Source organism: Pollachius pollachius (assembly GCF_949987615.1).
Source record: "Pollachius pollachius genome assembly, chromosome: 20".
Taxonomy (NCBI): Eukaryota; Metazoa; Chordata; class Actinopteri; order Gadiformes; family Gadidae; genus Pollachius; species Pollachius pollachius.
In genome coordinates this window covers 8130874-8143373 of record NC_136953.1, presented here as the reverse complement: position 1 = coordinate 8143373, position 12500 = coordinate 8130874, and the positions used below count along the sequence as shown (strand labels likewise).

The following is a 12500-nucleotide window of genomic DNA, read 5'->3' as shown; positions in this document are numbered from 1 at the left end:
ACATCCATGGATTGTCTTCCATGCACTGAGAAGGCTCTGGCGACGCCCCCTGTGCAGCACAAGTCGTTTTCACACTGCCAAATAGGCCCCTTTTTACCCGCCTTTTTCCCGGCGCGTTTACACTGACCGAGGTACTATACCAGCTTGATTTCCCACCCAAATTTCCCCTCTCGAATCCTACACATGTTGGGGTTTTCCTTTTCATGTAAATGCGATAGGACGGCATCGCGGTACGAGGGGCGGGACTTTGGTGGAGGTGTTGCTGCGTTGTCTCTACAACAGAGACAGCGCAGCGATATCAACAGGAGTCGTTCTAACTGGAGAGACGGGGAAATCCATGAGCCGGTGACCCTCACGGGCGAGCAGGTGATGCAGTCGCATTTAACGAAGACGGGGAAAGAAAAGAAAGAAAGAAAGAACTCGGGGGAGGGGGGGGGGGGGGGCGAGTACCTTGAACTCCCCCACCAGGGAGGGGTCTTGCCCTTCCTCCTGGGTCTTCCCGCGGTACAGCTTGAAGGTCTGGCAGAAGTCTGAGAGACCGCCGAACGCCTCCACCCGCTCCAGCTCCCTGTCATACACCTGGAGGAGGGGGGAGGGAGGGGGAGGCAGGGGGGGAGGGAGGGAGGAAGGACGGAGAGACAAGAAGTAAGGGGTGTTTAATAAAAGCTCAGGCGTGCTGCTATTGTGGTGTGCGTGCGTGTGTGGTCTGATTTATGTGTTGATGATAGACTTTGGTCATCCTGTCATCCAGGGTCGCCCACACACAGAACATAGACAGAGTGTGTAAGTAGGTATGTGTGTGCTTTTTCGGCCCCAAGTATTACCTCATAGTAGTCTTACTAGGGCAAAACAATATAACACACACAGACACACACACACACACACACACACTTTCTCTTAAGCCTAACACTTAATACATCTTCTAACTACTTCCATAACCTACCTACCCCTCTCTCTCTGTATTTCACCAGAATGGAAACAGTAGCTCAACATGGAGAAGTAGGAAAGGGAGAAGGAGTGGTGAGAAGGAGAGAAGAGGAGAGGAGAGGAGAGGAGAGAGTAGAGGAGGAGAGAAAAGGAGAGGAGAGGAGAGGAGAGGAGAGGAGGGGAGAGGAGAGGAGAGGGCTGGCTATTACAAGGAGAGTAGAGAAGGGATGGACTTGACTTGACGTGGGTAAAAGGTCAGAGTTGAAGTACAGGAGTGGTAAGGAGGAGAGAGAGAAGGTGTTTAGATAGTCACGTCACCGTGGCGACCCGGGGGACTGACTCAACCCCCACGTGGCGATAGCCAACGCGCTCGCCACATGACTCATCAGCGTCGGGCGTACGAAGGGCGGTGAGAAGGGAGAGAGCGGGGGAGAGAGAGAGAGATAGAGAGGAGAGGAAAGGGGTGAGAGGGCTTGTAAAGTATGTGTCAGTCTGTCTGTCTGTCTCTTATTGAGTTTCTAACTGATTAATTTTCAGTTGGTTCTCAAGACATTCACAACTTGATAGATCACAGTCAACTGATTGGATTTAATACAACATTAAGTGATGTAGGTTTCATGCAGACAGACAGACAGACAGACAGACAGACAGACAGACAGACAGACAGACAGACAGACAGACAGACAGACAGACAGACAGACAGACAGACAGACAGACAGACAGACAGACAGACAGACAGACAGACAGACAGACAGACAGACAGACAGACAGACAGACAGACAGACAGACAGACAGACAGACAGACAGACAGACAGACAGACAGACAGACAGACCCACACTACCTGCAGGGTGTCCAGGCCTTTCTCCAGGTAGGTTCCACATCTGCTGGTCTCTCCAGTGGAGGCGTAGAACTTACTCCACCAGTCTATGAACTCCTCCTCCTGCCGAAGGTCAAAGGTCAACAACCACTTTGAGTTTTACAGTATTTCAAAGCATTTGATGTCTCATGCATAAATTCACACATTGTTCATTGATACTTGATTAAAATCGTTTTATTCAACCATCTGTTATTACATTGTTAATATGTTAACTTAATAACATAACACAATTTTTTTTAACCTTTATTTAACCATATATTTGTTGATAGGCGACGACTTCATATCAGAATCCCATTTTATTTCACCTTTATTGATTCTTGAAGGCACATTGGGCCTGAACAAATCTCTTTTCCGAGAATGTGCCAAAGGACATAACATAAACGTTACAAGCAGATGACACAAAAACGTTTGAAAACAAAAGACGATCCCAACATCATAAAACATGAAGGGGGAAGGCACCTTTAAAGACAAAGAAGCCCCTTCAGCAAAGAAAACCCAGACACACAGACACAGACACACGGAAAGACAGATGGGCCTGCTTGTTCCCTCAAGGTGAGGTAACTCACCCACTGGGCCATCTAGGGTAGGCAGAGGAGGAAGGATACAGAGTTTAACAGCAAATAACAGGTATGCTGTCTCAAGTAAAACACACACACGCCACACCTTATTGCATGCAAACCCACCCATAACGTACTCAACATATGAAACATGACATAATGACCACTGCATGTCAAACTCTATGAGATTGTCATTATATTCACAATACATATTTACTATTATTATATATTACTATATATTTACTATCTATTTATGATATATATATAATATATTACACATCATATTACTATATATAAATCATAACTAATTAATACACATTTATTCTACATTATGTTATTATATATGTATTATTATTAATATTATACAATATTGTACCTATATTTATTATACGGCCATTAATCAGACGCTTTCATCCAAAGTGACAGGTCATTAAGGAGTATGTAGGGGTAGACAGTACAGAGACAGGTCATTAAGGAGCAGGTAGGGGTTAGACAGTACAGAGACAGGTCAGTAAGGAGCAGGTAGGGGTTAGACAGTACAGAGACAGGTCATAAAGGAGCAGGTAGGGGTTAGACAGTACAGAGACAGGTCAGTAAGGAGCAGGTAGGGGTTAGACAGTACAGAGACAGGTCAGTAAGGCGCAGGTAGGGGTTAGACAGTACAGAGACAGGTCATTAGGGAGCAGGTAGGGGTTAGACAGTACAGAGACAGGTCATTAAGGAGCAGGCAGGGGTTAGACAGTACAGAGACAGGTCATTAAGGAGCAGGCAGGGGTTAGACAGTACAGAGACAGGTCATTAAGGAGCAGGCAGGGGTCAGACAGTACAAGCAAGTATGGAGAAGGGAGCATCGTGCTCTAGGATGTCTAAAGGTAGAATGAGGACATTGTTGGGATCGAACCCAGAACCGTTCAGCTGGTAATCGAACACCCTAACCACTGGACTATACAACAATATTTATTTTGGGCCATTTGTATGATTACTGTTGGATTAAGGTTTTGAAGAGCAACGTTGAGAGCAGACCTAGAGGGTCAGAGTCCGCAGAAACATTGAGACTGTCTGTGTGTGTTGCCTGTGTGTGTGAGTCAGGAAAAAGTTACTTTTTTTTGTTTCTGTATTTTAGCACTTAAAGCAGTTTTCTTATTGGAGTAATTGTATGTGCTCAAATGATTCTTGTACATTTTGGGGGATATCTCCATTGTTGAATGCACTCAGTGTAAGCTGCTTTTGACAAATGCGTCGGCTTTATAAATGCAATTTAACGTAATGTCATCGCAGTGCGCCTGACGCAACTAGGAAACCGTGGCAACAAAGACACAGAATACCAGGGGACAGATCAAATCCACACACCCACACACAAACCACACATACACTTATCACACACACACACACACACACACACATACAATAACCACGCATACACTTTTCACACACACAGACTCTCTCTCTCATCACGTAATTTGGTTGACCTGTCACCACCCTTAGACCTCCAGTCCTCTCAGGGACATGTATGACACAAATACACACAGGCGCGCACACACACACACACACACCATTCTGAAGTCGGAAACACTGAAGAATTCTCCCATGATACTATGTTCATACGCATGCATGTAACTATGTGTGTGTTTGTGCGTGTGCGCGTGTGTTCTATGATGGAATTTCTGATGTTTTCTTTCTAAAGGACTAGCATGGGAAAGCCTAATGTCATGTAGCTGGGACACTAATCTCTGTGCGCACACACACACACACACTCTCACAGTCTGGCGCCCTGGTCATCAAAACCTGGCATCATTTGCACACACAGGACACATTAACACAGTCTCTTTCTCTCATGCGCGGAATGTGCGTGTGCGTGTGTGTGTGTGTGTGTGTGTGTGTGTGTGTGTGTGTGTGTGTGTGTGTGTGTGTGTGTGTGTGTGTGTGTGTGTGCGCGTGTGTGTGTTTGTCTTCAATCCATGGCTCCTCATTCGTGCAGATTACAACTCACACACACACACACAGAGGTAGTTTTAGTTTACAGCCTCTCATTAGGTGACCCTACGGGGACCACTGGCGTTACCACGACGACTGGCAGTGCCAACACACACACACATACGCAATACTATAACTGTGATTCTAACCAAGCAGTGTTCTGCTTTAAGTCTCTCTCTCTCTCTCTCTCTCTCTCTGAGAAAGTGAACATCCTTGATACTCTCGACCACTTTGTGTGTCTGTGTGTGTGTGTGTGTGTGTGTGTGTGTGTGTGTGTGTATGTGTGTGTGAGCGTGCATCTCTATGAAGTTATTTTAAATTACACTGAATGAAACAAAAACAAAAACCATCGGTATGCTCCAACCCGACTGGTTATACTCACATTCACACACTTAATATCAAACGCACGCATACATAGTGGAAAATAAAGTGTTGAACTAGGTCAGCTCTCAAGGTTGGAATGCGTGCGCAACAACATTTTAATTGAAAAGGAAAAACATTTAAACTGACAATATTATATAATATATGAACTGGCTCATAGCTGGGGTTAAACACTCTGACAGTAACTTCAGTCTGTGCTCTGTGTGTGTGTTGTGTTAGTGTGTGTGGGTTGAAGTGGGTTGGTGTGTTAGTATGTTGTTTTGGTTTGTGTTGTGTTTGTGGGTGTTGCGTTGGTGTGTTTCGTTGTGCATAGCTATGTGTTGTGTTAGTGTTAGTTGTGTTGGCGTGTGTCGTGTTGATGTATGTTGGTGTGGGTTAACGTTTTTCCATCAGTATATGCGTGGAGGTCTGCTCGCTAACCAGGCTGATTATTACACAACTCTTTAAAGACTATTATGGGATAGATGTCCTTTAAACACCAGGATGCCTGTCGCCACACACATTCCTGAGCATTTACTCTGTAACTCTGATCCTCCAATCACATCCCTGAGAGCTGCAGTTTCAAGTCTTGTCCTTAGGCCATGGGGATTTAATTGCCTACTCTGTTACATTGTAATGACCCCGTTGTAATGCGGTTGTTTTAGGATGAAATCATTTGTTTTTTTGGTGGAAGGTGCTATGAAAAAAGTTCAACAAAATTACTGCACAGCCCATGTCAAAAGGTATTTCAAGGTTTATACTGTATGAAATTGAAGGGTTGACGAGGGAGATAGGAGGGGAGGAGTGAGTGAGTGTAACTGACTTAAAGAGCTAAAGAGTGAAGGAATTGATTTATGAAATGATGAATAACAGAGTGAGTGAGTGAGTTAGCGAGTTACCTACATGAAGACTAGAGCGAGAGGAGGCAAGATTAATGATGGCAGAGCTGGTCCCATCTGTAAACTACACACACACACACACACACACACACACAGACGCCGGACATAGACACAGGCACACAAAAAAAGACTTCCGTGTTAGCAAAGTTATTAAACCACATTTACGTTAAGATTGAAAGAAATTCTAAACAGATAAACATACACAGCACATTTAACAAAGACTTTGATATTAGTTTATATTCCTAAAACACACACACAACCTAAAACAGTCTCATTGGCACACACACAACCACAAGCATTTATACGCATAAGAGGGAGAAGGAGAGAGAGGGAGGGAGGGAGGGAGGGAGGAGAGGGAGAAAAAAAGAGAGAGATGTTCCCTTGTATTCCTACTCTATATTATCATGATGTGATGTTCTGCTGATGAATAGCTAAACTTTAATATGCCAAGAATACACACACATGCCTGCACACACATACACACCCTGACCACAGGGTCTGTCTAGTATAGCACAGACAGTAGCAGAGTCAGTCATATTTTCCAGGAGAAAGACTTTCGTGAAAGAGGAGAGGAGAAGGGGGAGGGAAAAGGAGGGGGGAGAGGAGGGGAAGTGAGAGGAGAGGAGCAAGAGAGAAGAGGAGAAGAGAGGAGAAGAGGGAGAGGAGAGGAAGTGAGAGGAGAGAAGAGGAGAAGAGAGGAGAAGAGGGGGAGAGGAGAGGAAGTGAGAGGAGAGAAGAGGAGCAAGAGAGACGAGGAGGAGAGAGGAGAGGAGGAAAAGAGGAGAGGAAGTGAGAAGAGGGGAGGAGAGGGGGGAGAGGAGAATAAAGATGAGAGAGGTGAAGGGGGGGAGAAGTGGAGAAGAAAAAAGTGTACATACTCTAGAATCTTCATAGTGTTTCTCTTATCTCATCGTATTAATATCTATCTCTCTTTACACACAGAGGAGCTCCACACCGGACCCTGCAGCCTCTGGTTGTTAAGGCTTGCATCGACCCCAATAGACATGTGAAGGCACCTTACGTGTGTCTTCACCTAGGTGTGTGCGTTTCTGAATATATTTATTTGTGCGTTTCTAAATATGTGTGTGTGTGTGTGTGTGTGTGTGTGTGTGTGTGTGTGCGTGTGTGTGCGTGTGTGCGTGTGGGCGTGTGTGTGCGTGTGTGCGCGGGTGTGTGCGTGCATGTGTGTGAGAACAGGGATCAAGTTGATTGAAGAATAGTTGCCAGTCTTCACAAAGAGAGAGAAAAAGAGAATAAAGAGAAGAGAAGGAGAGAATAAAGAGAGAGAGCAAAAGGAAAGGTGATGAGATAATCAAAAGATACAAGGAAAGAGAATGCTAGAGAGAAATACAGAAATGAGGATGACAGAGAGAGGGAGAGAAGAGAGACAGAGGAGAGAGGGACAGAGAGAAGAGAGGGAGAGAGACAGAGAGAGACAGAGAGAGAGAGACAGGGAGAGGCAGACAGACAGAGAAGAGAGACAGAGGAGAGGAGAGAGAGAGATAGCGGCAGAGACACAGAGAGAGACACACAGAGAGAGAAAGAGAGAGAGAGGGAGGCTTAACGAGTGGTGACGGGCGCGAGCCTTGTGGTCGCCACGGTAACCACCGACCACAGAGACGGTTGCCATGTCATCATGTCAGCCATGTTTATTTATGCTGCTGGTACCACACACACACACACACACACACACACACACAAACACACACAGATCTCTCTCTCTCTTCACACACACACACACACACACACACACAAACACACACACACACACATCTCTCTCGCCCACACATACACACACATGTCTCTCGCACACACACACCCACACTTCTATCTACACACATTCATCCCTTTCCACACATGGTCCGTGCAGGCACCAGCGAACACGTACGATGGCCTGTAGCGGGGTCTGTTTACACATGCAACTAAATAAACATGGGAGATATTCCTTCACACAGTAACCTTTGGACCATATGGACCACTTATTGTCTCAGAACGACATGTCCCTACTGTCCCATTTCACACACACCACACACACACACACACACACTCTCTGGGTTAGTGGTACTTTATGGAAAATGGAATGTTTCATATTTGCCCTTTTCAGTTATTTGTCATAAAACCCACATTCAGAAAACACACAAACTAAGAAATTCTCTCTCTCTCGCACAAACACACACACACAGACACACTATTGGTTCAATAGTTCTTTTATTCCAGGCTCATTCAGCTGGATCTCATTTAGACACAGAACAGAAGCAGAGTCCATGAGACTGCAGTCCAACGTGATTGGCCAGTTGGTTGATTGACAGGTATGCTGATAGGTTGCTCACCTGTCCAGGTATGAGAGGCTCTTTGTCATCGATGTCAATCAGGATGTCATCACGGGGAGTCAAGGCCATGTCACCTGAGAGGCACACGCACACACACACACACACACACACACACACACACACACACACACACACACGCACACACGCACAAGCACACACACCCGCGCAGACAGACACATGCGTGCAAGCATTAGAAAAAGATTATTAGCTTTACACCGAAGAAGACACCAACCATCTGTCTGTCTGTCTGTTCATCTCCTTACTCTTTTTCAACTCTTCCCCCCCTACCCCCTCTTGCTTTACTCCTCATCTTGTCCCAGGACTCCCTGGAAGAAGAGATGTTGTATCTCAATGGGACCTTCCTGGTAAAATTAAGAATAAATAAATCTTCCTCCTCCATCCCTCCCCCTCTCTTCCTCCTCCCCCTCTCTACCTCCTGCTTCTCCCCTCTCTCCACATCCTCACCTCCCCTCTCTCCTCCCTCCCTCCACCTCCTCCTCCCTCAACTCTCTCCTCCCTCTGTCCCCCTCTCTCCTCCCTCTCTCCCCCTCTCTCCTCCCTCTCTCCCTCCACCTCCTCCACCCTCACCTGTCTCCTCCTCCTGCTCCTCCGGCTCCTCCTGGGGCTCACAGCGGAAGTCGTCCAGGCAGCGGATGGTGCACTGGCCCACCACCGGCTTCCTGCCAAACTGACGGTTGTCTATCACCTTGACGACGATGGGGGGCATGTACAGCTCCTCCACCGGGAGTCTCTGTAGCAGGGGGGGAGGGGGAGAGAGACCAGAGAGGGAGAGGGGGAGGAGAGGGAGAGAGACCAGAGAGGGAGAGGGGTAGGAGGGGGATAGAGACCAGAGTGGGGGAGGAGGGGGAGAGAGACCAGAGAGGGAGAGGGGGAGGGGAGGGAGAGATACCAGAGAGGAGAGGGAGAGAGACCAGAGAGGGAGAGGGGGAGGAGAGGGAGAGAGACCAGAGAGGGAGAGAGGGAGGAGGGGAGACAAAAAGAGAGACAGGACAGAGGGGGGAGAGAGGTAGACAGGAGAGAGAGAGAGAGAGAGAGAGAGAGAGAGAGAGAGAGAGAGAGAGAGAGAGAGAGAGAGAGAGAGAGCGAGAGATGAGACAGGGGAGACAAAAAGAGAGACAGGATAGAGGGGGGAGAGAGGAGAGAGGGGAGAGAGAGCGAGAGGGGGGAGGCGGGGATAGAGGTGAGGGCAACCAAAGTTTAAAAAACAGGAGAAACAAAGGAGCAGACCAGATGAAGCACCAGCATTATGACATAAAAAACAGCGAAAAATAAACACAGAGATGAGACAGGGACTTTCAGTCATGCCCTTCTGGCTGCCTGATACTGATTGGCAGTGGCTGGAGACTGTCAGCCTGTGATTGGTCACGCCTGGATGACCATCGTAATCAGAGCAGGGGTTGGCACGCGCAACCCCTGCCAACCCCTGGGTCCTAAAGAGAACCATCAATGGGGCCGAGTTCAGAGGATCTGGGAGTGGGCCGTGCCATAAACACAGGGTAGAAGGTCTACAGGTGCATAGAACTGATCTCCCAACCACCAACGTTCGCCCTTATATCGATTCATCCATACTCCGGAGGTGTCACTGGTCTGTCCTACGTCACATTAGGTCCTGATGATACATGTAGATACAGCGATAAAACACTGCAATGCAGTTTCTGGACACACTCTGACGATGTACATATGTAGAGCAGTTCTAGTGCTCTATTTGTGTAGTTCTACAGGTGGTGGCGATGGTGTAAAGTTTGAGCAGACTTAGTTTTACGTGGTGGTGGGGGTGGCGATGGTGTAAAGTTTGAGCAGACTTAGTTTTACGTGGTGGTGGGGGTGGCGATGGTGTAAAGTTTGAGTAGACTTAGTTATACGTGGTGGTGGGGTTGGCGATGGTGTAAAGTTCGAGTAGACTTAGTTTTACGTGGTGGTGGGGGTGGCGATGGTGTAAAGTTTGAGTAGACTTAGTTTTATGTGGTGGTGGGGGTGGCGATGGTGTAAAGTTTGAGTAGACTTAGTTTAACGTGGTGGTGGAGGCGATGGTGTAAAGTTTGAGTAGACTTAGTTTTACGTGATGGTGGGGGTGGCGATGGTGTAAAGTTTGAGTAGACTTAGTTATACGTGGTGGTGGTGGCGATGGTGTAAAGTTTGAGTAGACTTAGTTTTAGATGACGGTAGAGGAGGATTAGCGATAATGGTGGTGGTCCTGCTTTATTTCAGGTCGTGGCACCGGAACGATTCATGAGTTTTAAAGCGCAGTAAATGAGGTGAAGTGAATCATGGGGAAGATCTGTGCTGTGTGGCTACAGCAAGAAGCTCTTTCCACCGTTCCATCAACGGTGAGGAGGTCTGGAGGGCTTCAGCACCATCCCCCTTGAGTTGGCCCAGGCTCAGGAGACGTCCTGACGGACTGAAATACGTCCGCCATATTTCCACTCGGGTTAGAATGCTTCCATGGGAATTCGCTTATGTCGATGATTTTAATGTAACTACTATAAATTCAATACTTTTAAGAAAATCCCTCATTTTTACAGCAGAGCTGGAGCAGGGTAGCCCCAGCTCTTAGCATTACTTGTGGTTTGGTAAATATATGGACAAAATAATATATGACTGGAAGTACATCAAAGTTACATTCATTACAGCACCGTTTACTGGGGAAAGGGCACATCAAATGTGTTTGTGTGTGTGTGTGTGTGTGTGTGTGTGTGTGTGTGTGTGTCTGTGTAGTTACATGTACGTACACGTGTACTTCATTGGAACGTTGGGAACCGCTCCAAGTGTGTGTGACCTTTCCTCGGCGACTACGTATGTACTGTATGAGGGGGGGGCGGAGCCCTGCGGCACCCCAGGCTGTGTGGCGCCGAACCGCGTTTGGCGGGTGTGAGGACCTTCATTAGAAACGACGGTTTCTAAACGTTCTGGAACATTCCGTGTTGTCTGTGACCCTAGCACCGCCGCTCGGTGTCACAAGGGGTCAGTTTTCTATACTGTTTCATTTTTTTTCTTTTTTTTATTTATGTAAAGGACAGTGCACATTAATCTAAATTTCTGTAAATGTACCAGTGTTAGCCAGCAGGCTAATTTCAACTGTGAGAGAACCATACACACGAAAACCGCTCAGCGTGTACTCTCTGCGCTGATCTGCTTCACTATGGCTATGCTAGTTCGTTGGGTCACAAGCTCTCCGCTATGCTACAATGTTAGCTAGCAAGCTTTTCACTATGCAAGTTTGTTAGCTTGCAAGCTCTCTGCTTTGCTAGAATGGTAGCCCGAAAGCTCTCCGCTACTCTAGTATGTGAGCTAAATAGCTTTCTGTTATGCTAGTATGTTAGCTAAATAGCTTTGCGCTATTCTAGTATGTTAGCCCGCAAGCTGTCAGAGAGAGAATTGTGATTTTGGAGGGTTGTGAGGGTAAGTATTGTTGACGTACATATCCTTGCCCTGCTTTCCCAGTGATGCTGTGGTATGACTCTGTTATTTGGCGTTTGGAGAGAGCGTGGTCCCAGGTCGTTTTTTTTTCTAAATCCACACTCAAACCTTGCTGTGCTTGGTGTAAAGCCGTCGGCTGCAGTACCTCCCCCTTGGCTGAACGGCGAGTCTACCAGACTCCACCGGCGTCTCCATCTCTATAGGGTTTAGCAGTTCACGCACTCTGCTTTTCCAGAACATAAACTCCTGATGAATGGCCGAGCGCACGTTGTGTTTCCATGTGGAAACTCGTGCCGAAGCCCGGGCGCCCGGGCGCGCCCCTGACCACGTGCGCACGGCGCGGCGCCCCCTGAGCAAAAAGGGGAACCGTACCACGTCGATGAGGAGGGTGTTGACGTCAAAGTTGGGCTTCTTCTTCATGCTGCGGATGACGCAGCTCTGGACGACCACGCCCCCACACTCCACCAGCAGGCTGGGGCAGGAAACGCTGGCCATCTGGAAGCTCTTCAGGTTCCTCACGCCCCACGCCAAGATCTACAGCGCATATAGAACGTGTCACTACTTCATCACATGTCATTTGCACAACGTATCGTATATAACTTATCACAACATTATAACATAGGATTTATACAACATATAGCAGGGCCTGGGGTTGCAAATGAGCCAACTGGCTAGAAACCTTCTGTGCAACACATCTCCACCCACTTTGTTATGGAATTGACTGTGATAATTGTGTATGTAATAATGTGCGCTGATTTGTCCCTGAAAAATAAACTCATAATAACATATCATTTATACAACATATCACTACATTATAGCATATCATTTATGCAACATATCACTATGTTATAACATAGCGCTATAGCGGTTTGATGCTATGTGTGTGGTGGGGTGTTACCTCTATGGCGGTCCTCCGCAGGGCTGGTTTGATGCTCTGGGGGACCATGAAGACGTTGGGCTCCCTCTGGGGGGGCAGGCACGGCAAGTCAGAGTCCTCCGGCTGCCAACACAAACAGAGACAGAGGTGAGCTCATCCACAGGGGACAGAGACCATGTGGTATTATTCACTGCAGGTGAGCTCTCTCCAGCTCAACATGCTTTAAAGCAGCTATGCCAATAAAGGTCATTAGTGTGTGT

General features: G+C 47.2%; 1 protein-coding gene across 3 annotated transcripts in view; it reads right to left on the bottom strand.

Moving 5' to 3' along the window:
* The window catches only part of dysf (dysferlin, limb girdle muscular dystrophy 2B (autosomal recessive)), a 48844-nt gene that overhangs the window by 8918 nt on the left and 27426 nt on the right, over positions 1 to 12500 (bottom strand). For 2 of the 3 annotated variants that reach the window (XM_079758156.1, XM_079758157.1), the window contains exons 37-43: positions 12262 to 12363; positions 11736 to 11897; positions 8514 to 8676; positions 7926 to 7999; positions 5600 to 5659; positions 1770 to 1868; positions 451 to 579 (exon numbers count right to left, since the gene is read on the bottom strand). In XM_079758156.1, the coding sequence (XP_079614282.1) occupies positions 451 to 579; positions 1770 to 1868; positions 5600 to 5659; positions 7926 to 7999; positions 8514 to 8676; positions 11736 to 11897; positions 12262 to 12363 (789 nt within the window). The remainder of the gene's footprint in view (positions 1 to 450; positions 580 to 1769; positions 1869 to 5599; positions 5660 to 7925; positions 8000 to 8513; positions 8677 to 11735; positions 11898 to 12261; positions 12364 to 12500) is intronic. The other variant, XM_079758158.1, reaches the window with a different exon arrangement.